Source organism: Embiotoca jacksoni, unplaced genomic scaffold (genome assembly GCF_022577435.1).
Source record: "Embiotoca jacksoni isolate LCO1_2020_lvr unplaced genomic scaffold, fEmbJac1.0.p SCAF_16, whole genome shotgun sequence".
Lineage (NCBI taxonomy): Eukaryota > Metazoa > Chordata > Actinopteri > Embiotocidae > Embiotoca > Embiotoca jacksoni.
The window spans coordinates 13012074-13034918 of NW_027185296.1; the positions used below are offsets into that span (position 1 = coordinate 13012074).

The window sequence follows — 22845 nt, forward strand, 5'->3', positions numbered from 1 at the left end:
ATGCTCCCTGCAGCCCTGCTGTGGCTCAAGTACAGCTGCTGCTTTGGTTTAGTACAGAAATTCATTTTTATGACTCTGACTGGGAGGTTTAATTATAAATGCGCTGTTAATGATTAGCTTATCTAAGTTTTGTAACCACACTAATAAACATAAACTTTTGCAAAGGGGTTTATACAGGAAGGTTCAACTTTACAAACTCACAGATACAGCTGTGACCTCATCTGAAGGAGCTTGTGGCACAGGTTTAATCAGGGAATTCAATTTAAATTAAATTGTATTAATGCAGTGAAAAATCACAACATTAAAATGTTTCTGTTGTTGTTTCTCAAGAGCAAAAAAACCTCCATATTCTGTCTTTTTGTGCAATACAGGTGTAAATATAACACCTTTTACCCCGCTCAAGTTCAATACAGTTTAATTCAGTTCAATTACGTTTTATGTGTATCGCACCAAATCACAACAAAAGTAATCTCAGGACATTTTACATAGTTCGGTCGAGACCATCCAACATTACATCAACATTCCCCGCAGTGACAGTGAGGAGGAAAAACTCCCTTTTAACTCCCTTTTATTTACATACAATGGTTGTTCCTGAGCCACTGCAGTGATTTCCACTACAGAACCATGGCTGCTTTTAATGTAGCGTCATTCTAGGGCCAGAAGATCACGACCATTCAATTTTGATATTCAACATTGTCCCTTGCCTACGGCCATTTTTTTAGATCGTGACTCTTTTGATGATATTAAAATCCTTTTCAATTTTACGTTCAGGAACATTACTCTTAAATTGTTGCACTATTTCCCCACACTTTCTTTTTTTTATTACCCTATGAAGTTACTGATTGGTTGCCGATTAAATTAATTACTTGAGATGTTCCACCAGGTGTTTTTTCTGACTCATTGCACAACTTTTCCAGTCTTTTTTTTGGCCCTGTCCCAACCCCTTTGAGACATGTTGCTGGCATCAAATTTAACATGAGCAAATATTTTTCATAAAACAACATTTCTCAGTTTCAACATTCTATATGTTGTCTTTGGTCTATCTTAAATCAAATATGGGTTACATGATATGCAAATCATCACATTCTGTTTTTATTTACATTTTACAAAATGCCACAACTTTTTTAGAAACAGGATTGTAGAAAAAAACATTCATTGGTTTTCCTTGTAGGAGGCCATTTTTTTCCCTCTCCATGCGGCAATCATGTGCAGAATATCAACTGGTCTGCAGCCTCAGCATGACAAGATAAAACATAACAACATAACCATCTTCTGTTAGATAATATCACTTGCAAAAGCAAAGATTACATTATAATCTTTTTTACACAGTACTTTCCTATTACAGTTATTGTTAGACTCAACCTGCCTCTCTTTTAAACTCACCCACAGCCTGTTAGAAAAACAATAACATGTTTTATGCAGATGTCCGGTCAGTGTTGATATTTTAACATAAGCTATTGAAGCAATAAATAGCTCAATAAACACATAGTGAGAAAAGTCATAAAAAATGAAACTGTCACAGTCAAGTTAACAGAATAATATCAGTGTCATAAAAATGACCCTGTTAGACTTAAATTTGCACTTGTGACATTCTGGGTAACAATCCCAACTGATAGTGTTATATCCAAACTTTCTAACATCTGAGAACAGATCAATAAACCAAACAGCCAGTTAAACAATAGCAGCCCTTGTTCGGACAGCTTTATAAAAAATTCACTTTTTGGTAAAGAGCTATCAAAGAACTAGCTTTACACTTAGGGGAAATACACAGATTTCCTTACAGGTGTTACAGAAATATACAGTGCATCCAGAAAGTATTCACAGCGCTTCACTTTTTACACATTTTATGTTACAGCCTTATTCCAAAATTTTCCCCTCAAAATTCTACACGCAATATCCCATAATGACAACGTGAAATAGATTTTTTTGAAATTTTTGCAAATCTATTAAAAATCAAAAACGAAAAAATCACACGTCCATAAGTATTCACAGCCTTTGCTCAATACTTTGTTGAAGCACCTTTGGCAGAAATTACAGCCTCAAGTCTTTTTGAGTATGATGCTATAAGCTTGGCTCCTATTCTTGGGCAGTTTCTCCCGTTCTTCTTTACAGGACCTCTCAAGCTCCATCAGGTTGGATGGGGAGCGTCGGTGCACAGACATCTTCAGATCTCTCCAGAGATGTTCAATCTGGTTCAAGTCTGGGCTCTGCCTGGGCCTCTCAAAGACATTCACAGAGTTGTCCCGAAGACACTCCTTTGTTATTTTGGCTGTGTGCTTTGGGTCATTGTCCTGTTGGAAGATGAACCTTCGCCCCAGTCTGAGGTCCAGAGCGCTCTGGAGAAGGTTTTCATCAAGGATGTCTCTGTACATTGCTGCATTCATCTTTCCCTCCATCCTGACTAGTCTCCCAGTTCCTGCTGCTGAAAAACATCCCCACAGCATGATGCTGCCACCACCATGCTTCACCGTAGAGATGGTATTGGCCAGGTGATGAGCGGTGCCTGGTTTCCTCCAAACATGACGCTTGGCATTCAGGCCAAAGAGTTCAATCTTTGTTTCATCAGACCAGAGAATTTAGTTTCTCATGGTCTGACAGTCCTTCAGGTGCCTTTTGGTAAACTCCAGGTGGGCTGTCATGAGCCTTTTACTGAGGAGTGTCTTCTGTCTGGCCACTCTACCATACAGGCCTGCTTGGTGGAGTGCTGCAGAGATGGTTGTCCTTCTGGAAGGTTCTCCTCTCTTCACAGAGCAACGTTGGAGCTCTGTCAGAGTGACCATCAGGTTCTTGGTCACCTCCCTGACTAAGGCCCTTCTCCCCCGATCGCTCAGTTTGGCCGGGCGGCCGACTCTAGGAAGAGTCCTGGTGGTTCCAAACTTCTTCCATTTACAGATGATGGAGGCCACTGTGCTCATTGGGACCTTCAATGCTGCATAAATGTTTCTGTACCCTTCCCCAGATCTGTACCTCGATACAATCCTGTCTCGGAGGTCTACAGATGATTCTTTGGACTTCATGTCTTGGTTTGTGCTCTGACATGCACTGTCAACTGTGGGACCTTATATAGACGGTGTGTGTCTTTCCAAATCATGTCCAATCAACTGAATTTACCAGGTGGACTCCAATCAAGTTGTAGAAACATCTCAAGGATGATCAGTGGAAACAGGATGTACTTGAGCTCAATTTTGAGTGTAATGGCAAAGACTGTGAATACTTATGTACGTGATTTTTTTCATTTTTGATTTTTAATAGACTTGCAAAAATTTCTAAAAAAAATATTTCACGTCATTATGGGATATTGTGTGTAGAATTTTGAGGGAAAAATGAATTTAATCCATTTTGGAATAAGGCTGTAATATAACAAAATGTGGAAAAAGTGAAGCGCTGTGAATACTTTCCGGATGCACTGTACCAATGCAACTTCCCTCATGTTTGTACACTAAATCTAAAATGACAGGATGGCGCTCTTATGTTAGCTTAGCATAAAAACTGAGAAGAGGTGAAATCCGCTAGCGTGAATTAAGAAAATAAAAAGAATACATATATGTGTTAACTGGTGAGCTTTGTAGCTCTTGGGTAGGTTTTATTACTTCAGACAGACCCAGGGTAGCTAGCAATGCTAAACTAAGCTCTCTGCAGGCTGTAGCTTTTTGTTTACCATGCAGATGCGAGAGTGGCATAAATCCATCACATCCAGAAGTATGTCCTCAAACAACTTACTGTCAAATTATAGAAAGCAGAATAAGGTACTCAAATACTGTGTGATATTTGTACTAGTCTTACAAAATTACCATCTGGCCAACAAAAAGGATAATTTCAATGATTGTTAGTCTGACTGTTCGTGAGCTTCAATCTCCAGCAGGTGAAGCTGCATAAAGACTTTGAATTATCTTTAAATCTGAGTTCGACCCTGGGTCAGAACTGCATGCTTCTCTTCGTAGCTGCTTTGTGATTGTCAGAATGTCTCTGAGTGCCGGGCAATGTTCAGGCTGTCACAGACAGACCACATCTCAGCTTTCATGCCTCCTCTTGGGTCTTTCAGTCTTAGACCCTTGGAACGGCTTCAGTTGTGCCCTTGTTCATTAAAGGGGAGTCCCATCCGACAACGTGGCCTTCCAGTCCTTCACCTCTTCATGCTGCTCAGTCTCTCACACATGATGGACAGGTACTGGGTCAGCTTCACCATGGCAATGATAATGGTTCCTACAATCAAGGTGCAGGTCGGCCAGAACATGGAGTGGAAAACGGCGACCCGACCGTAGATCTGGGTCAGGATGGCGCTGTCCATTCTGTCTGCAGGATCCACAAAACACTGAACTCTGTGCTGAGACCTGAGACGCTCCGAAATGTTCTCAACTACGGCATGCGTGGCTGCGTAGTCTTTATGGCACTTTGGGATGTAGAAGCACTGAAGGAGAGGATAGAAAAAAAGAAAAGTGTCTTTTAAAACTGCACTTTCAATTTCAAAAGTTGAATCCTCTACAGTCAAGCCAGAGATGCCAGTAAAAAAAAAAAAACTTGCAGGACGCAACAGCAGTGAGTACCTCGGGATTGCTGTCCTGGGTCTCCTCGTTATGAAACAGTCGGACCGTCTTCACTGAGGAGTTGAGGCTGACGTAGACCTGTAGACAGGGGTAACGGGAACTCTTCCAGCACTCTGCTCCACAGCTGTATGAACAGTTCACATCCCACACTATGGTGGAGTTCACGATCGTGCAGCTGGCTTCGTCTGTCCACACACTGCACAGAAAGATCATTTCGCCTTGATTTCACAACACAAGAAGCTGCATGGGATGATCTCATGGTCTTCTCACTGGATGTTACCTGTCTGAGTAGGAGCGCAGTACGGTGATTCCCAGGACGAAGTACATCATGACAGAGAAGAAGACCATGCTGAGGCCCAGCAGTATGGCTCGGTCTTCTCCCGCCCGCAGAGCCGTCACCGTCTTCCTCTTGTCCAGGACATCATACTCTCGAATCTTCTGGTAGATGGATCTGAAGGAGGTTAACAGCTGTAGCTGAAGACTAAAGGGGATTGTGGCCCTGATCTTTGGACATCAATCCAAACACAAGCAAGACGAGATAAACTCTCACCTGCGGTCACTTCGTCCATCTGCTGCTTTACTTCCTGCCCACAGAAACATACTTTCTGAGGAATCTGGAAACTGAAGAACACTGTTGCTACCAGAGCAGCTGACCCACCTGCAAAATATACAAAGACTATCGTTAAAAAAACAACAGACTCTGCACTGCATCTGTTTTCTGTTGTCCTGAAGGTCCTGGGGCCAGTTTAAGATGATATTGACCTCGGGCAATACATTATCACCATCTACTTTTGGGTTAAAGAGTCCTTATCCTCGAGGTGTGCGTCATTGAAAAGATCCTGCCCTTGCATGTGAGCATAGGTTTAAGAGTACTTTAAAGATGCTGAGGATACACCTGAAGTATTACTAACTTCTGACCAACAATTATTTGGATGCAATCAGGAATTTATGTCCAAAATTCCAAAACTACTCCATTAACAGTGCATTATCAACTGGTACCTTTTTTAGTGAACCAATCAATTTCAAAGCTGCTTGACCACAGTAGCACCACATAGATAAGGCCTATATGGTCACAAAGCAACAGAACAAAGGACACCAGATCAGAGCCACCATCTCCATTAACCTGCAAGTCTCACAATACAGAATGATGGAGCCCGATCCAAGGTAACATGAACAAATATTAAACTTCAAGGAAGGTGACTGGAGGGGAAAAACCAGAGTAGATACACAATCACGAGCCTCAGATTATGGTATGAATTTCTGGCATACAGCAGCAACCGAATCCACTAGGACAAATATACTGTCTTACTGCAATTACAGTTGCATCTTGGTACTACTCCGATACTCTGATGTCAAAAACTAAATGACCTCCAGGATCATGACAAAATAATTGCAAACATGTTCTGCACATTTCTAACCTCAGCACCTGTCAGTTGATGGTTATATACTGTAGTTAGATAGATAGATAGATAGATAGATAGATAGATAGATAGATAGATAGATAGATAGATAGATAGATAGATAGATAGATACTAGAGGTAGAAAAGGTATAAATATGAAAATGTCAAAATGCATAGTATATACAAATAAAATAGAATAAGTGCAACGGTGTTAATGATGATGCAGGATGGATTTGGTAAAAGCGAAAGTGTGTTTGTTGGCATTCATGAGCAAAGTGAATGGACTTTTAGCCACTGGTGAACCAACCCAGCCACTACTGGAGGCTTTAGTTCACCGTTTTCAATGTGGGAGCGCTGAAGGTTTTCCAGGCAGCACTACAAGCTGCCAAGGCCACGCTCAAGGTGCCCAAGGCCACGCTCAAGGTGCCAAGGACACGCTGAAAGGTGTCCAAGGCCACGCTCAAGGACACGCTCAAAGGTGTCCAAGGCCACGCTCAAGGTGTCCAAGGCCACGCTCAAGGACACGCTCAAAGGTGTCCAAGGCCACGCTCAAGGTGCCAAGGACACGCTGAAAGGTGTCCAAGGCCACGCTCAAGGACACGCTCAAGGTGCCCAAGGCCACGCTCAAGCTGCCAAGGACACGCTCAAGGTGCCCAAGGCCACGCTCAAGGTACCAAGGCCATGCTCAAGGTGCCCAAGGCCACGCTCAAGGTGCCAAAGATACGCTCAAGTTGCCCAAGGCCACGCTCAAGGTGCCAAGTCCACGCTCAAGGTGGCGAAGGACACGCTCAATGTGCCAAGGCCATGTTCAAGGTGCCAATGCCACGCTCAAGGTGCCCAAGGCCACGCTCAAGGTGGCCAAGGACACGCTCAAGGTGCCAAGGCCATGTTCAAGGTGCCAATGCCACGCTCAAGGTGCCCAAGGCCACGCTCAAGGACACGCTCAAAGGTGTCCAAGGCCACGCTCAAGGTGCCAAGGACACGCTCAAGGTGCCCAAGGCCACGCTCAAGGTGCCAAGGCCACGCTCAAGGTGCCCAAGGCCACGCTCAACGTGCCAAGGACACACTCAAGGTGCCCAAGGCCACGCTCAAGGTGGCGAAGGACACGCTCAATGTGCCAAGGCCACGCTTAAGGTACCCAAAGCCACGCTCAAGCTGCCCAAGGCCATCTGCTGACGTGGGACCGACCACACCAGCTCGGACCCCTGCTTGCCACCGCGTTCTTCACCAGGTAACCAGAGACTCAAACTCTGAACTAAGGTACCACACTTTTATTTTTCTCGCTGGTTTGAGTGCACCGACCAATAGTTTTGGGTCTCATCGACTCAAGCCTGCAACAGTGTGGGTTTATTTTTTGTTTCGGCCGGCTTATGTGACAAAGTTTTGAGATTAATTTAGAATCTGAGTTTAAGCCTTATTTCATTTTTGAATTGTTTTGTTTGCCAATTGAACAAGACGGAATTTTCTGTTTTGTATGTTTATTTTTTACATTTTATAAAAGTAAATCAACCAATTATTGTTTCTTACAGATTTGAGTGTGAAGTTGATTATACCTTTTTCTTAAAGTATTTAAACACAAGGTGGTTTAATGTAATAGAAGCTATTGGACATAAATTAAGATGTGTGGATTCATCCAGTCTTTTTTAATTCTTTGGGGACTGACCTGCTCCTTTTGCTTTTTGATTGATTACTCTCCCACAATGAAATATGTTTTGGGAGTTCAGTGTGACAGCTTCTCAATCTGCCCACGTCTTCTGTTTAGTGTGGAAAAACATGTAACCTAAACTAAGTGTGGGGCTGACACATGTCTCTTCTGAGAAGATGTGTCAGTTTGATTGATGTGTGGTGAGTGTGCTGACGAGCTGCATGCCTTACACAGGTCTACATCTGTGTCTTCCAGTGCTATATTTGTCTAAAGACCGTTATCTTTTTAAACTGATGGAAGAGGTCCAGCACACACACACATGAAGTGGTATGTGCACAGGCTGTCTGCAACACATACTTTCATTCCTTTACAGCTTAAGACCTCCAGCACAAATGGAAACCACCCTCCCTCATGACGCTGATGTCATGAAGGTCAGTCAACACTCACTGGAACCACAGAGAAACATTCAATAATGAATGCTTCACTGTTGTGATTTACTGTTACAGCAATGTTTTCATTCTTTATAGCAGACATTTAAAAAAATAAACAGTATACCTACCTCTCCGTATAGCTTCAAGCAAGAGAGGAGGACCAAAGGTCAGCCTAACCTTAACCCTAACCTTAACCTTAACCCTAACCTTAACCTTAACCCTAACCTTAACCCTAACCTTAACCCTAACATTAACCCTAACCCTAACCTTAACCTTAACCTTAACCCTCACCTTAACCCTAACCTTAAACTTAACCCTAACCTTAACCCTAACCCTAACCTTTACCCTAACCCTAACCTTAACCTTAACCCTGACCCTGACCCTAACCTTAACCCTAACCCTAACCTTAACCTTAACCCTAACCCTAACCTTAACCCTAACCCTAACCTTAACCCTAACCTTCACCTTAACAGGAGCAAAAGGTCTTTAAGATGAGTAGATAATCAGGTCATGTCAGACTGCAGTTCACAGAAACCTGATACATTTCTGGAACAAAGCTCTGAGGACTGATGAGATGATAACCAACCAATCAGCTGAAGGTGGCTGCAGTGAATATCTGCGGGAGCTTTGCCAGAGAAGATACAACACACCTGCTGTGGGCTGTGGATCAAACACTTTTCCACCAAATACTAAAAATTATGATTTTGGGCCTAATTTTGTACCCAGAGCAAGTGCAGCGCCAGCAAGTTGCGCACCACAACATCAGTGAGGTTTGGAGCACATGTATCAATGTTGTTTGTAAATTAACGTGAGCTTTCTAAAGTGAATTTAAGATCATCAGCCCGTGGAGGCCGACTCGTAGTGCTATAAATCTAGTTGTTAGAGCCTGAAGACGAGTATGTTGATTGATTTGATTGGTGACACAACTTCTAATTATCTATTCCTCCTATTTTCACCACTGTGCCGTGCCGAGTTGGACCTGCCCTTGTGTTCACCAACATACATGTTTGCCACACATACTTGGCCCTCCGGCGCACCTGAGCTTGAGCTGCACCTGTTCTGGCACATGAAAATAGGCCCCTATGTGTTAAGACATCTCCCTCTGTCTCTCCATCTGTCTTTCTGTCTCTGTTCGTCCCACTGAAGAACAGAGAAGATGTAACTGTCCATATACAGACAGTCTGAAGTCAGATGAGGCGTTTAAATGAAAAAGAACAAAACAGAAGACCAAAACATTCGGAAGCTGTTTGCACCTGTTGACTAAAGCAGGACTAGTCAACACGAGAGTGCTGAATGTTGACTGAAGCATGGTTCACTACACACTAACAAACACAGACACACACAAACACACACACACACACACACACACACACGCACACACACACACACACACACTCGGTATATTAAGTAACAGGGCCGTGAACGATAGACCATCTGACGTGTGCCTGAATACATATTTGTTTTTCCTTATTGTGTATTCTGTCTGGTTAGTTGATGACAGTGTTTCAGAGCAGGTTTTTAGGACAGTGGAGGTCTTAACTGCAGCTCATTCATGGTCATTGGTGGGAAGCAAAGAATTGCATTTTAGTAAAATAGAGCTCATTTTGTCAAGAAACTACAAATAACCAGGAATCCTTTGCTTTGATTGCCGGCCAGCTAAACTGGAGGAGGGTGCTGCATACAAAATATATCATACATTTATTTATGGATTATATATTATTCATCTTTAAGACAAGAGTAATGTGGTGGAATTACCTGTGCTATAAATATTTTCAGTTCAATGTTTCAGTATATTTATGAAGACTGTTCTCACTGAAAAATATTGATATCAGCAAAAAAACAAAAAAAGGGTGTATTTTTTTTGCAATTTAAAAAAAAAAATGAATTATTTCTTTTACAAAGCTAAATAAGGTTATTAGTCCCCCTCATACTTTTGTCATTTTTTAATAAGAAAATGTTTAAAAAAAAAAAAAAAAAAAAAAAAAAAAATTTCACTAGTCAAAAACTCAAACACTTCAAGTTGTATATTGTTTAGTTGTAAATGCACCATTCCACAATTTCAATGCTTCATAAAATTATTCGTGGGCTGCACCATCTTTTTCCTTTTCAAAGAAGACCAAAAGGCATTTCACACCATGACTGGCTAACTCTGCAGCTATTTTAGATATAAGATGTTTTTTCACTAATGTTATGAGTAAATATTACTGAGTATTGTCAAGTATGCAACTCAAGTCTTAATGCAAAAAGCTACTGTATCATTTCATGTGATTCAATTGATAATACAGAACATTGGAAAAATCTCTTGTTAATATTACCACAGAAGGTTATCTCAGTTTAAATCACCTGACCTCATCAAATAATAAGTAACAACACTATTAGATTAGACTGTACTAGTGAAAATAAACACAAACTAAAAGATAAAAGAAGAAGACTGCAAGACGATTCAAACTAAAACACAAGAACTGAACAGAATCATCATGTGTGCACTGTAAATTATTGAAATTATCGGTGTCACCAAATGATAACCAAGGAATGGCTCACATTTTATAGTTCCCACACAACTAGTGAAGATGTAACCGAGCTCACCTGAGTTGTGATGGTGGAGTCAGACAGAAGTCAATGTTGGAGCAGTTGTCCCCTAACATGGCACCTTCACTGCAGTCACACATCAGCTCATTTGAACCTTTATCCAAATGATTGCTGCCATTCAATGCATTCAATGTTAGTGACTGCTGCCTGAGAGAAAGGCTCAGTACTCCTCAATTTATCTGCTGAAGCCCAACAACAAGAATGAAGTTAGGTATCAAAGACTATGAAATCCCTTTAGCCCATACAAACACTCTAGGTAAAACAAAATTAACTTTTGTTAGTTTTGCTAGTTTTAAAATCTGTTCATATATTCTACTCAGCAGAAAACTGAGAAAATAAAGATCCATCCTCCAAACTGTGAGCTACAGGTCTGCATGGCGGAGGTCTGCTGTTCAGTCTGAGGTCTCAGTTTACATCAGCCTCATCTGCATTTGGCAGTGTGGATGTGGGTGGTGGCTGCTGGGCTGTGTGGACTGAGCTTAACAGTCAGGAAGGAATTGATTCTATTTGATTTTTTTGGGGTTAGGGTTGTCAATGTCAATGTTTAAAAAAAAAACATAAAGTCAGAAACCCTTTTGGATAGTTACATGGAGGTGGAGAGAACTTTTCTGTCATCTCATATGTGGTCAGGTTTGGAGAGATTGACTGTTTAAATTGAGCACTACAAACCAACCATACTGTAGCAGGTCTGAGCTACCGTGGGGGTTCCTTGGAGACAGATGACGCGCTCAGTCAGACGTTCGGGTGTAACATGCCTTTATTTGCCCGGCCCACACAACAATGTCTCTGTGCAACCTCTTCTCCTCGCCTCCTTCTCTCTGCTCCCTTTATTAGGGGAGAGCTCATCAGCCCCCATCCAGCTCAGCTGTGCTCATCAGTTCGTATTCGGTCAGCTGTGCTCAACACATCTTCCCGGCATCGTTCCCTGAACCACTCCTCCCACTCTCTACCTCCTGCAGCTGAGCTAACCACACCCCGCCATCACACATACAGTCTGTTGAACAACTGACTAACTTGTCTCTAAGCAGAGGAAGAACAACAGCTGAATTAGACACCAAACTGAGCCAGGCTGCACCGTCTGTGGGTCACAGCTTCAGTTTTCTTCACTGTGAATAACAGTCTGGGTACTTGGCCCATATTAGCATCTGCACAGCCACTCTGAAGGGTGGACCAATCCAGGACCAGTATCGGTGGTTCATCACTGTAATTGGATGGCTGGTGACGATGTTGGACTATTGAAAAAATCTGGTTTCATCACCAGCATTTTTCCATGACAGGATCTGTATATACCAACAACTAGATCATGGTTAAGTTTAGCGAAACTTGTGGAAAATAAGCTATGGTTACGCAGCAAAAGTGAAATGCCATATAAACCCATCCACTTTTTGACCTCAATGCCTCCACCCTAAGGGTACACTAGTTCCTGTAGTGTCACTAAACATTGCTACTAAATATAAAATGTGAAGGGCAGAACTTTTCAATATTCTACTACGGTAAATGGAGAGATGTTGGTGAAACGCACCAATCTCCAATGACCCAAAAAACGTTCAGGGGCCACCGAGTTTTAATCATTTTATTTTATTTTGAATGTTTAATAAATTCTAGTCAGTTTTACTTTTTACTTTCAAATTTTTTATTTTGAAATTCTAAGTTAGCCCGCCTCTGGCTGAGTAATGCTTCGGTCTTTGTTGTGATTATAGTCTGGATGTCATAGTTTTGGACTTTTGTCTGCCCCATTTGTTGTTTGGTTTGTGCCTTGTGTTGCTCCTTCCAACCACCAGAGGTCCTCAGTCCCTGTTACTCTTCATGCCCAGTTTCCACCTCATCTGCTCCGAATTCCCCAATCTGCCCCAGCTGCAGCCACTGCATCATCAGCCCGTTTTGATACGTTACCACCACTTGTTTGCCAGATGGTCCTCAAGTTTTTTCAAGTCATCACCAGCCCTCAGCTTTTTGTTCCACCTTCATTTGTACTTGGTCGTGCACTCATTAGGATGCAACGACTGGAAAGATTTACCAACGGACCGCGGCCATATGCCTATAATCACACAGTGACTCTGGGTACAAGGTAAAATGAAAAAGTTCAGAGACTGTAGAGCATTAACGGAGCGCTGCACGGTCATGTACATGCACGAGGAAAGCAATTACCTTTTCTAAGTTACGTCTCTTGATCAACATCAGCACCTGAGTTCCACACATTTTTGTGACCGCTGGTACGTGAACTTTTGTGATTTCACCATGGACCTAAAACCGAGCACAGAAACATCCGATTTTCTGTCAAACTCTGGAAATTGTCAACAGAGACCCTTGAGATGCTTCAGAAAGTCTACGGCAATCAATCAATGAGCCGGGCGAGGTGTTCTGAGTGACATTCACGTTTCAAGGGGGGCAGAACGTCACTGTCCAGGACTGAAAGAGGTGAAAATTTGGGAAATGAGACCAGTTTCTGGAGTTTTGAACATTATTGCCTGATATTTAGGCTGCTCAACAGTTCAGGGTCTCCTTAGTTGCATTGTTCATGTCCTGATACTCTAGATGTTTTCAATGATTGACAGGTCAGGACTGCAGGAGGCCAGTTTATCAGCGGACTCTTCTACTAGAGAACCATGCTGTTGGAATACGTGCAGAATGTGGTTGGACGTTGTTCTGCTGAAATAAACAAGACCTTCCCTGAAAGAGACGTTGTCTGGATGGCAGCATATGTTGCTCCAAAACCTGAATATCTCATTCAGCATTAATGCTTCCTTCCAGATGTTCAAGCTACCCATGCCATGTGCACTAATGCATCCTGTACCATCACAGATGCTGGTTTCAGAACTGAGCTGATAACATGAGGTCCCTCTCCTCTTTAACCTGGAGGATGCAGCGTCCATGATTTCCAAACAGAATCTCAGATTGTGATCCATCAGACCTCAGGACAGTTTTCCACTTCACCTCAGTCCATCTTCAATGATCTCGGTCCAGAGAAGGCGGCGGTGTTTCTGGATCATGTTTCTATCTGGTTTCTTCTTTGGAGAGTTTTAACCTGCATTTGTGGACGCAGCGATGAACTGTGTTCACAGACGATGGTTTTCACAAGTGTTCCTGAGCCCATGCAGTGATTTCCACTCCAGAATAGTGTGTTTTTAATGCAGTGCTGCCTGAGGGCCCGAAGATCACCACCATCCAATATTGGTTTCCAGCCTTGTCCCTTGTGTTCAGAGATTTCTCCAGATTCTCTGAATCTTTTAATGATATTATGAACCGTAGACGATGAAATCCACTAATTCTTTGTAGTTTTACGTTGAGGAACATTAGTATTATTAGAAGTAAGATGGCGCCGTGCTAGTGGCAGCCTGTTACAGCAGCTCCCCCCCTTGAGTGTGTTTTAAATATTTTTCTTTCTTTCTCCTCTTCTGAGTTGTTTTTGTTTCTTTAACATTTTGTTAAGTGACGGTCAGACAATGGACCGTAGCTTTTCCTCTTTTCTGGTGGCTCTTCTTCTACTTTTTTCCCTCTTCGTAACGGAGAGCTACGCACAGTGGACCGGGGCCTTTGTTTACTCTCGTGATCAGCTGATCGCGCTGAGTAGACCTCTACTGCTGCTGCCCGGAGCGAGGCCTGAAATCCCAGACAAACTTTGGAGAAGACGTCGGGGTTGCAGAGCTGGAGCTAAGATGAAGGTGAAGAGGAGGAAATATAAACCATTGGTACCGGCGATCTTAATGGGGAACGTGAGGTCGTTGGCCAACAAGACGGACGAGCTCAGCGCGCTGGTAAAAACCCAGTGGGAATACCGGGAGTGCAGCATCATGTGTTTCACCGAGACATGGCTGCACTCACATCTCCCGGACCACAGCGCGGCCGTACCCGGCTTCAGGACTGTTCGGGGGGACGGAGACGTTGTTCAGAGTGGCAAGAAGAAAGGTGGAGGGATTGCAGTCTATGTGAACGAGAGGTGGTGTAATCCCGACCACGTGTGTGTGAAGGAACGTTTCTGTAGCCCGGACATTGAACTTCTAGCCGTGGGGATGCATCCGTATTATTTACCAAGGGAGTTCTCGTCCGCCATTGTTATCGCTGTGTACGTTCCTCCATCAGCTGACGTAGAGGCAGCAGTGGACACCATCCACTCCACTGTGTCCAAACTTCAGACGAAGCATCCCGGTGCATTTTTGTTAGTTACTGGAGACTTTAACCAGTCTGGATAAAGTACTGCCAACTTTTCACCAGTATGTTAACTGCTCCACCCGGAACAATAAAACTCTGGACCTACTGTATGCTAATGCCATGGATGCATACAGTACTACTGCCCCCCCCCCTTGGTAGGTCTGATCACAACCTGGTCCTGCTGACTCCCAAGTATGTTCCCCTGGTGCAGAGGCAACCTGTGACCACCAGGACTGTGAGGAGGTGGACACAGGAGGCTAAAGACACCCTGCAGGACTGCTTTGAGTCCACGGACTGGGATGTGCTGTGTGGACCACATGGGGAGGACATTAACAGCATGACGGACTGTATCACAGATCTGATCCAGATGCAGGAGATCATTCCAGATGCAGGAGATCGTTCCAGATACAGGAGATCATTCCAGATACAGGAGATCGTTCCAGATACAGGAGATCATTCCAGATACAGGAGATCATTCCTGATACAGGAGATCATTCCTGATACAGGAGATCATTCCAGATGCAGGAGATCGTTCCAGATACAGGAGATCATTCCAGATACAGGGGATCATTCCTGATACAGGAGATCATTCCAGATACAGGAGATCATTCCAGATACAGGAGATGGTTCCTGATACAGGAGATCATTCCTGATACAGGAGATCATTTATGTCCACTACAATAAGACTGTACAATAACTCCTCTCTGGCAAAATCCATCATGCAACAATAATACTGTTGGTTGTCTGTTTTTTTGTATGTTTAAATATTTGCACTATTGTTTAGTTAGTTTTAATTTAATTTAATTATTCTATTTTATTTCATTCTATTTATTGTATATACTGTGCATTTTTATATTTAATATTTTACTGTTGTTTTATTTCTTTCCTGTATCTATAATGCTGCTGTAGCAAAAAAATGCCCCCTTGGGGATTAATAAAGTATCTATCTATCTATCTATCTATCTATCTATCTATCTATCTATCTATCTATCTATCTATCTATCTATCTATCTATCTATCTATCTATCTATCTATCTATCTATCTATCTATCTATCTATTATTCTTAGATTTTTGCAGCTCTTTTTTATACCAAATCATGTTACTGCTCTGTTGCCAATTAACAATTAAATTGTTGTGTGATGTTCCACCAGGTATTTTTTTTTTCGTCTTTACACAACTTTTCCTTTTCTTGATCCCGTCCCAACTTTTTTGAGACGTGTTGCTGCCATCAAATTCAAAATGAGCAAATATTTTTCATAAAACAATTGCATTACATTTCTCAGTTTCAACATTTAATATGTTGTCTTTGGTTTATTTTCAATTAAATATGGGTTTAAATGATTTGCAAATCATTGCATTCTGTTTGTAATCACATTTTACACAGCGTCCCAAATATTTTGGAAACAGAGTTGGAAAAGAAGAGGAAGAAAGAAGAGCCGATGTGGATCCACAAACCCTCAGACGCAAGTCTTCAACTGTGACTAACATGTCTATTAAAGCCAACATGTACAATAGATTACAAAAAGCATGTTCCATTATGAGGGAACTAAAAGGTTTCCACATGTCTTGCTATTTTATGTGGATAAAAACACCGAGCTATTTATTATCCTTTATTATATCTGCTGAAAAGGTCATGGACAGCAAATTATTGTGCTGTTGAAACCACATGGAGAATGTTCTCTGATGTGGTCAAATGTTCTGACATATACACGTTCACACAATCTGTAAGATATCCCCAACAGCATCCTTAGACGTCTGCACACACACACACACACACACACACACACACACACACACACACACACACACACACACACACACACACACACACACATGCGCTGGCTTCATTTCAAACAGGTCATGAGCCAAGCCACTTGTCTCTCTGACACGTAATCCTCAGCGTTCCTGGAAGGCAGGACAGTCAGGTGGCAGGGTGACGGCACAGGTGCTGCTGTTCTCGGTGACACGGTTGGACTCACAGACACACGGCCATGCCTGTACACACACACACACACACACACACACACACACACACACGCACTCATGTCTTTACCCTGAAACATTATGAATTAAGGGGACTTTAGTTTTGTCCCCACAAGGACGGCAGTTCCCCACAGTGTCACTGTGAAAACAGAGTTATGTCCCTACAACAGGACTAATACAAACAGGCACACAGAAGGTGCGTCTCAGCAGTGATGTCATGGTTCTTTTTCTGGAAGGTTATGTGGATGGCATGTGTTCAGTGTGCGTCGTCTGCAGTTGTCTTTTTCTGGCTGACTGTGGAACGGACAGTGAGAGTCTGACACAGCTGTTCATCTTTGTTAAGAGTCAAGTCCCCGCAGTGCAGCTGATAAAATACGGCTGAAGTAAAATGTCGTGAGTGTCAACTGATCAGTGGAGATGCAGATGTGGGGTAAAGCGACGTGGACGACACAGCTGTCAGCCTGGGCATCCTGGACATCTGTTCAGTGTGTTCAAACTTCATGAGATCATGCTATCTTGAATCTCATCACCTTGGTACTGAAAAGGTTACATGGAAAATACCCGCTGGTATTAGAGGTCAAGAGTTCACAGCTAAATTTTTTCTTAGGATGCCCCTAGTGGTTGAAATGTCACAGCACACACAAAGGCATCCCCCCTTGGAGCACCTGTAGCATCCTTTGTCTGTTTCTCTTTATGAGCTAAAAAGTAACATTAAATAATTTATTCATAGATGGAAGCAGGTAACAATCAAAACAACAAACCACACGATAAAGTGACGAATATTGTTTCCTCAACTTGTAGCATCATGTGAAAGTGATAGAGGAGCACAGGAAGAGAAAGACACCGAGCAGGATGGTGTGATGTACCGTAGATTAAAGTTGGCCTGTCTGCCACATATTTTGTTGTGATTGTTAGAATGGGTGTTAATGGCAGAGCGGTAGAGACAGCTGCTGTTAATGGTTCAGTCCAAACTCAGCGGCTCCTCAGCGAGGTAACATTGATGGAATGAGCCACTCTGCTTGGAAGTCAGTTTAGTACATGTCATTAAATTATCAGCTGAGCTGCAGTTTACGGTAGCTGGTGGAGGGTTCACTCCATCCAAATATGAAGGAAACATATTTCCTTCACCAAAAATGTTTCCTTCATATTTGGATGGAGTGAACCCTCTATATATATATATATATATATATATATATATATATATATATATTTTCCTGTCAAACTGAAAATAACATGCAAAAATACACTTTCACAAAATGTCTAACAAGCGGTTGTCAACCTGACTACACATTCAATTCTCAATGTCTCTTGAAATATTTAATAAAATCTGGTTTATTTGGCTCCTTTGTTACTGTGTTTTGAAATTATACAGAATTGCCAGCTGCATTTAATTATTACCACATATACAGTATGGGTTCTCTCTTTTCTTCCCACCCAATGGGTAGCTGCTTTTCACACACAAACTACAAACACACACATTTATGGCTTTGAAAGGCCGACACAGTGGAGCAGTAATACCAAGAAGAGAGACAGGAGAGTGTTTAAATATACAACAAATTAAACCAAATGAAACTCAGGACATTAAAAAGATGAACAAATATATAAATGTAATTTCAACACTGACATACAGTACCTTTAATTGAAATTGTGAACATTTTACACATCAGGCCAACAAAAACATTTGCATTAATTCAACGTTATGTTTTTTTCCACTCAATATAACGTATATAGATAAAAAGGTTTCCTTTAGCTTTAAAATACTCCACTATGTTCACCATTGTTTCTCACTTTTGTCTGTTTTTCTTGCAGTGGACTTTCAGGGGTTTTGCTGGTGAGAGCAGTGACAGTGAAACAAAACATTCAAGTTTTGGATCTTTAAGAAAAACAAGATGCTAAAAGATGCTAAAAGCCTCCTCAGAGAGTCTTGTTATAATTCTCTGAGGTTTTGTCACTACCAACAACAATGTTCACTTTGAACATAGCATTTAATACATTGTACAATATAAAAATCTTTAACATATCCAATAATGAATTTTGACGAGAGCACCTTTAACATCAGAAGTCTTCTACATCTCTGCAGCAGCATCGTTTAGCTGCAGTCAGTATGTCACATTTTCACCACTGATGAAAACATCCTGCGAGGAAAAACTTTGACACATTTTGCTCAGCGTCCGGTTAAAACATGGCTGAGAGCAAGTTCTGTACAAAACACTGCTGAAACTTCTCCAGCACAATGAAGGTCAAGTTATCAGACATCAGAATCTACCACCACTATAAAACACTCCGCACTGATTTAGTTTCCATGTCGGAGACTGACAAAGGCAGCTATTATACAGACAGACCTCACATATTGAGGGAACGTCTCTGATGCCATGGCTGCACCCTTATCACATCCAGTAACCCTGAAAACTTTTCAGCAGTGTAATCAAACACCTTCTCGAACGGCATCAGAAGGTTTTCCAAGTTTTCTCATTTTGTCAAATTTGCATGAACTCACCTACAACTGCAGCAGAAGTTCAGGAGGTTTTCTGGCTGCAGGTGTTCATTTTGTGTTTTAAATCCATTGCTCAGTGAAGAAGTGTCTGCTGGGCTGAATCAACATGTGATACTATCAGGACTGAAGCAGCTCCAGCCCCCAGCATGCCGATCATACTGCAGACTGAGCAGCAGCCATAGTAACACACTGCCCCTCACTGCTCTCACTGTAATTACAATGTGATGGTGATTGTCTGTGGGATGTGAGAGAGAGAGACCAATCCAGTATAACAGCAAGGCGTGAAATAGACACGCCTGTCCACTACAGCAAAATCGAGAAAGCTAGGCTTAAGGCTGTCGAGGCGTTAGTAAATCACATGGTTGAATTTATGCAGTACATTTCATTTTCCTATAAATTGATCCAGGCAAAAGCATGTAATAGACACGCCAGTCGACTATAGCAACTGTCACGCCTAGACATCTCAGAGTGTAGCTATCTCACGTTTTGCTGTAGTAGATGGGCTTGGCCATTACACGCTTTGCCGTGATACTGGGTTGGATAGGTCTATGTCGAGAAAAGTACACGGGGCTATTGAAAAAAAAAAAGGAGGAGCCGTGGGAGGTGGTCTCAGAATTTCCTAAATTAAAGCAGTAGAAATCTCCCATTTATCTGAGATTATATAGTCTCACATGTCTAACTCACAGCAAAGTCATCAACATGTGGATACTTATGATAACATGATGATTCTGGTTTAAAATTACAATGGTACAAGTAATTTCTATAACTGACTACAATGTAGTATGAAAAGGCTCATAATTTGCTCAGGTCATACTGCAGGCATAATACACAGATTCATCCAACCTAGCAAAGTCAAGTGATGTAGTTCCTTAACAAAATAAATATACTTTTTTCAGAGTTTTTTTCATGCAAGTATGTGACTATAATTTTTGAGAGTTTTTCTTGTAAATTTACAAATTTAATCGAGGAAATTTAGAGTTTTTTTTTTTTACTAAAATTACTTTTGGGATTATCAATCTAGGTCCATTATCATTAATATTATTTTTCAATTGCCTACAATGGCCTCAATAGTCGTAACAAGAGAACAAGAGAGAGAGAAAGGTATAAAAGACTGCGAGAAGAAAAAGAACAACAAAGGTGATGGACAAAAAATATTTTCTCATCAAAGTAGTAATGAATAAGGTTAAAATGTCTGAGGTGTCTGACCAATACGTTTATAATGCACTTCATCAATAAGGCAATAAAGAGTCCTCATAACCCCTAAAATGACTCCTATGGCTGGTCAAAACCAACTCATACACTATGATTTATGGGACATCTTGTTAGGAAACTGAAACCTGTGAAAAATATTCTGTTCTCCTAAAAACAAAACTCTGACATGTCCGCGTCTTATTAAGTCTAATAATAACGCTCCTTTGAGCTCTGTTTTTGCCTCCATCAACAGGAGAAAATACGTGGCTCTGCCACATGCTTCACGATGTTCACAGTCACTAACATTATTGTTTGTTACTGAGAAGGGTTGTGGGTTTTCACACAGTTCAAATTTAAAACAAAGTTAATGTTGCAAGCTGTAAAACCAAAACAATGACCTTAAAGATGCTAAAAGGCTCTGCAGACTGCACCCAGACTGCAGCTTGGTGATATTTTTTTGTGTGTGCATCCCTAAAAGTAATTAGTGTCATAATTCACAAAGTTATTTAATCCATTAATTATTAGTGCAGCTTTGAGGTTATGGAAATGTTGACAGCCACTAGCAAACTGTAGGAACAGATTACTGCCACGTTTAAAGAAAATATGTAAAAAGAAGCAAGATTCAAATGGACACTCATGACAGACACTTTGTGCACCTGCTCACAATTTAAACATCATTTCACTGCACTGTCTGCTCTCTACGATGCACTGAATATTTACTGTTGGCCTACATAACAGGAGAAACTCTGACCTCAGTACACACAGTCACAAATGAAAAATGAATGTATCAGGATCCTTAAGATGTGGCACTGCTACAGTAAGCACCTTACAAAACAACAGGGAGGGGTTTTAAACCTATTGAGCAGATGTATTATCTTTAGCTATCTTAGCTTTAACGTTTAATCTCACATTTTGTGACTTAGTTGTACTCTCAGAAGACTGTTTCAACAACAGATAACCAGGAGGCACCTTCGTGGTCACGAATAGTCCACTCACACATGAAAGAGGAAACATTTTATTCGTTTTTAATTTGTTTGGTTTAAACTACAGAAATTATATTTGTAGTTTCCACAAAAAACATAAAGTGGAATTTAGGACACTAAAGATCTACATGTGGATCTTTACGTACATTAATAACAGTTATCAGTTTGTGACATAAGCATTCTAAACCCGAAGGCTCAATATGGCTGACTAAGCTCCTCCTGCTGTCTTTCTGTCATACAAAACAAAATCAAACAGGGTGTCACATGTTGAAGAGTTAAAAACCAGGAGGTGAAACATACATTAGAGCTGCAGATGGAAAAAGAGATCGGGGGCTCACCCTGAGGTGCAGCAGGAACCGGACCCTCTGAAGCTCCTCTGCTGCAGCATGCTGTGTTACTGTCTGACTGTATGACTGGGAGGACTGCACACACACACACACACACACACACACACACACACACACAGGTCCACAGGATGGAGTGGAATCCAATAAGCAAACAGAAAGAGAATTGGAGGAAGTGGAGGCTTTGCTCACTTTCTGATTGGAGGAAGAGAATGAAAACGACTACACACTCATATCAACTCCGTTTAATGAAGGTGGGGCTTCAACGTTCATATTGAAATCATTGAAAACGAGCAGCAGGGTTGGCATTTTTGGGGATACTTATTATATAGTAAGTTTAGGGTTGTAACGAGAGTCTGTTACTGCGGTGGGTTCAATCGGTTTTATTTTCAGTTCAATCCACCCCGCCACCGTGTCTGCGCTCTCCTGCCGCCACGTCCATTTCCACGTCCGTCTGTGCCTCCACGCACACCTCCTGCCCGGTGTCTCACTGCTCGTTTTATGGGGAGAGAGAGAGACAATCAGTCAATCAGGCTCAGCTGGGCTAATTACGCCTCTTCCCGGCACCGTTCCCTGAACCACTCCCCCACTCTGCCCCCCCTGCAGCCAAGCCAAACCACACACCCCCGAGAGCATGAGAGGAAGTCGGCCACAGTCATCTGCGCCCCCGGCCTATGGATCACCTTGAAGTTAAAAGGCTGTAACGCCAGATACCACCGAGTGATCCGGGCGTTGGTATCCTTCATGCGGTGGAGCCACTGGAGCGGAGCGTGTCCGAACAGAGGGTGGATGAGCGTCCCAGCAGGTAGTACCGCAGGGAGTCGACCACCCACCGGATGGCCAGGCACTCCTTCTCCACTGTGCTGTACCTGGCCTCCCTCTCCGATAACTTCCGGCTGATGTACACAACAGGGCGATCCGCCCCCCGCACCTCCTGGGACAAAACAGCCCCCAGCCCTCTGTTCGACGCATCAGTCTGCAGAGTAAAGGGGAGAGAGAAGTTAGGGGTGTGGAGAAGTGGTTCCCCACAGAGAGCCTGTTTTACCTTCTCAATCGCCCGCTGGCACTGCTCTGTCCACTGGACCGGATCT

At 42.2% G+C, this 22845-nt stretch overlaps 1 protein-coding gene across 2 annotated transcripts; it reads right to left on the reverse strand.

Moving 5' to 3' along the window:
• Positions 1-1076: 1076 nt before the first annotated feature.
• LOC138198534 (calcium-activated potassium channel subunit beta-2-like) lies at positions 1077-21825 on the reverse strand. Of its 2 annotated transcripts, none has more exons than XM_069149975.1 (5): positions 21749-21825; positions 5095-5202; positions 4825-4995; positions 4545-4740; positions 1077-4408 (listed from the first exon to the last, which is right to left on the reverse strand). In XM_069149975.1, exons 1-5 carry the CDS (start codon positions 21796-21798, stop codon positions 4124-4126), a joined length of 810 nt encoding a protein of 269 aa, XP_069006076.1. In that variant the 5' UTR covers positions 21799-21825; the 3' UTR covers positions 1077-4123. The 2 variants fall into 2 exon arrangements, with proteins under 2 accessions (XP_069006076.1, XP_069006077.1); XM_069149976.1 differs by lacking the exon at positions 21749-21825 and adding an exon at positions 19240-19303.
• Positions 21826-22845: the final 1020 nt, after the last annotated feature.

Coding starts and splice junctions, on each gene's coding strand:
- LOC138198534 (XM_069149975.1), bottom strand. CDS start 21,798: ATGCTGCAGCAGAGGAGCTTCAGAGGGTCCGGTTCCTGCTGCACCTCA. Junction 4,996..5,094: donor GATGGACGAAGTGACCGCAG/GTGAGAGTTTAT, acceptor AACCTCCTTCAG/ATCCATCTACCAGAAGATTC. Junction 4,741..4,824: donor CTGCGCTCCTACTCAGACAG/GTAACATCCAGT, acceptor CTTTCTGTGCAG/TGTGTGGACAGACGAAGCCA.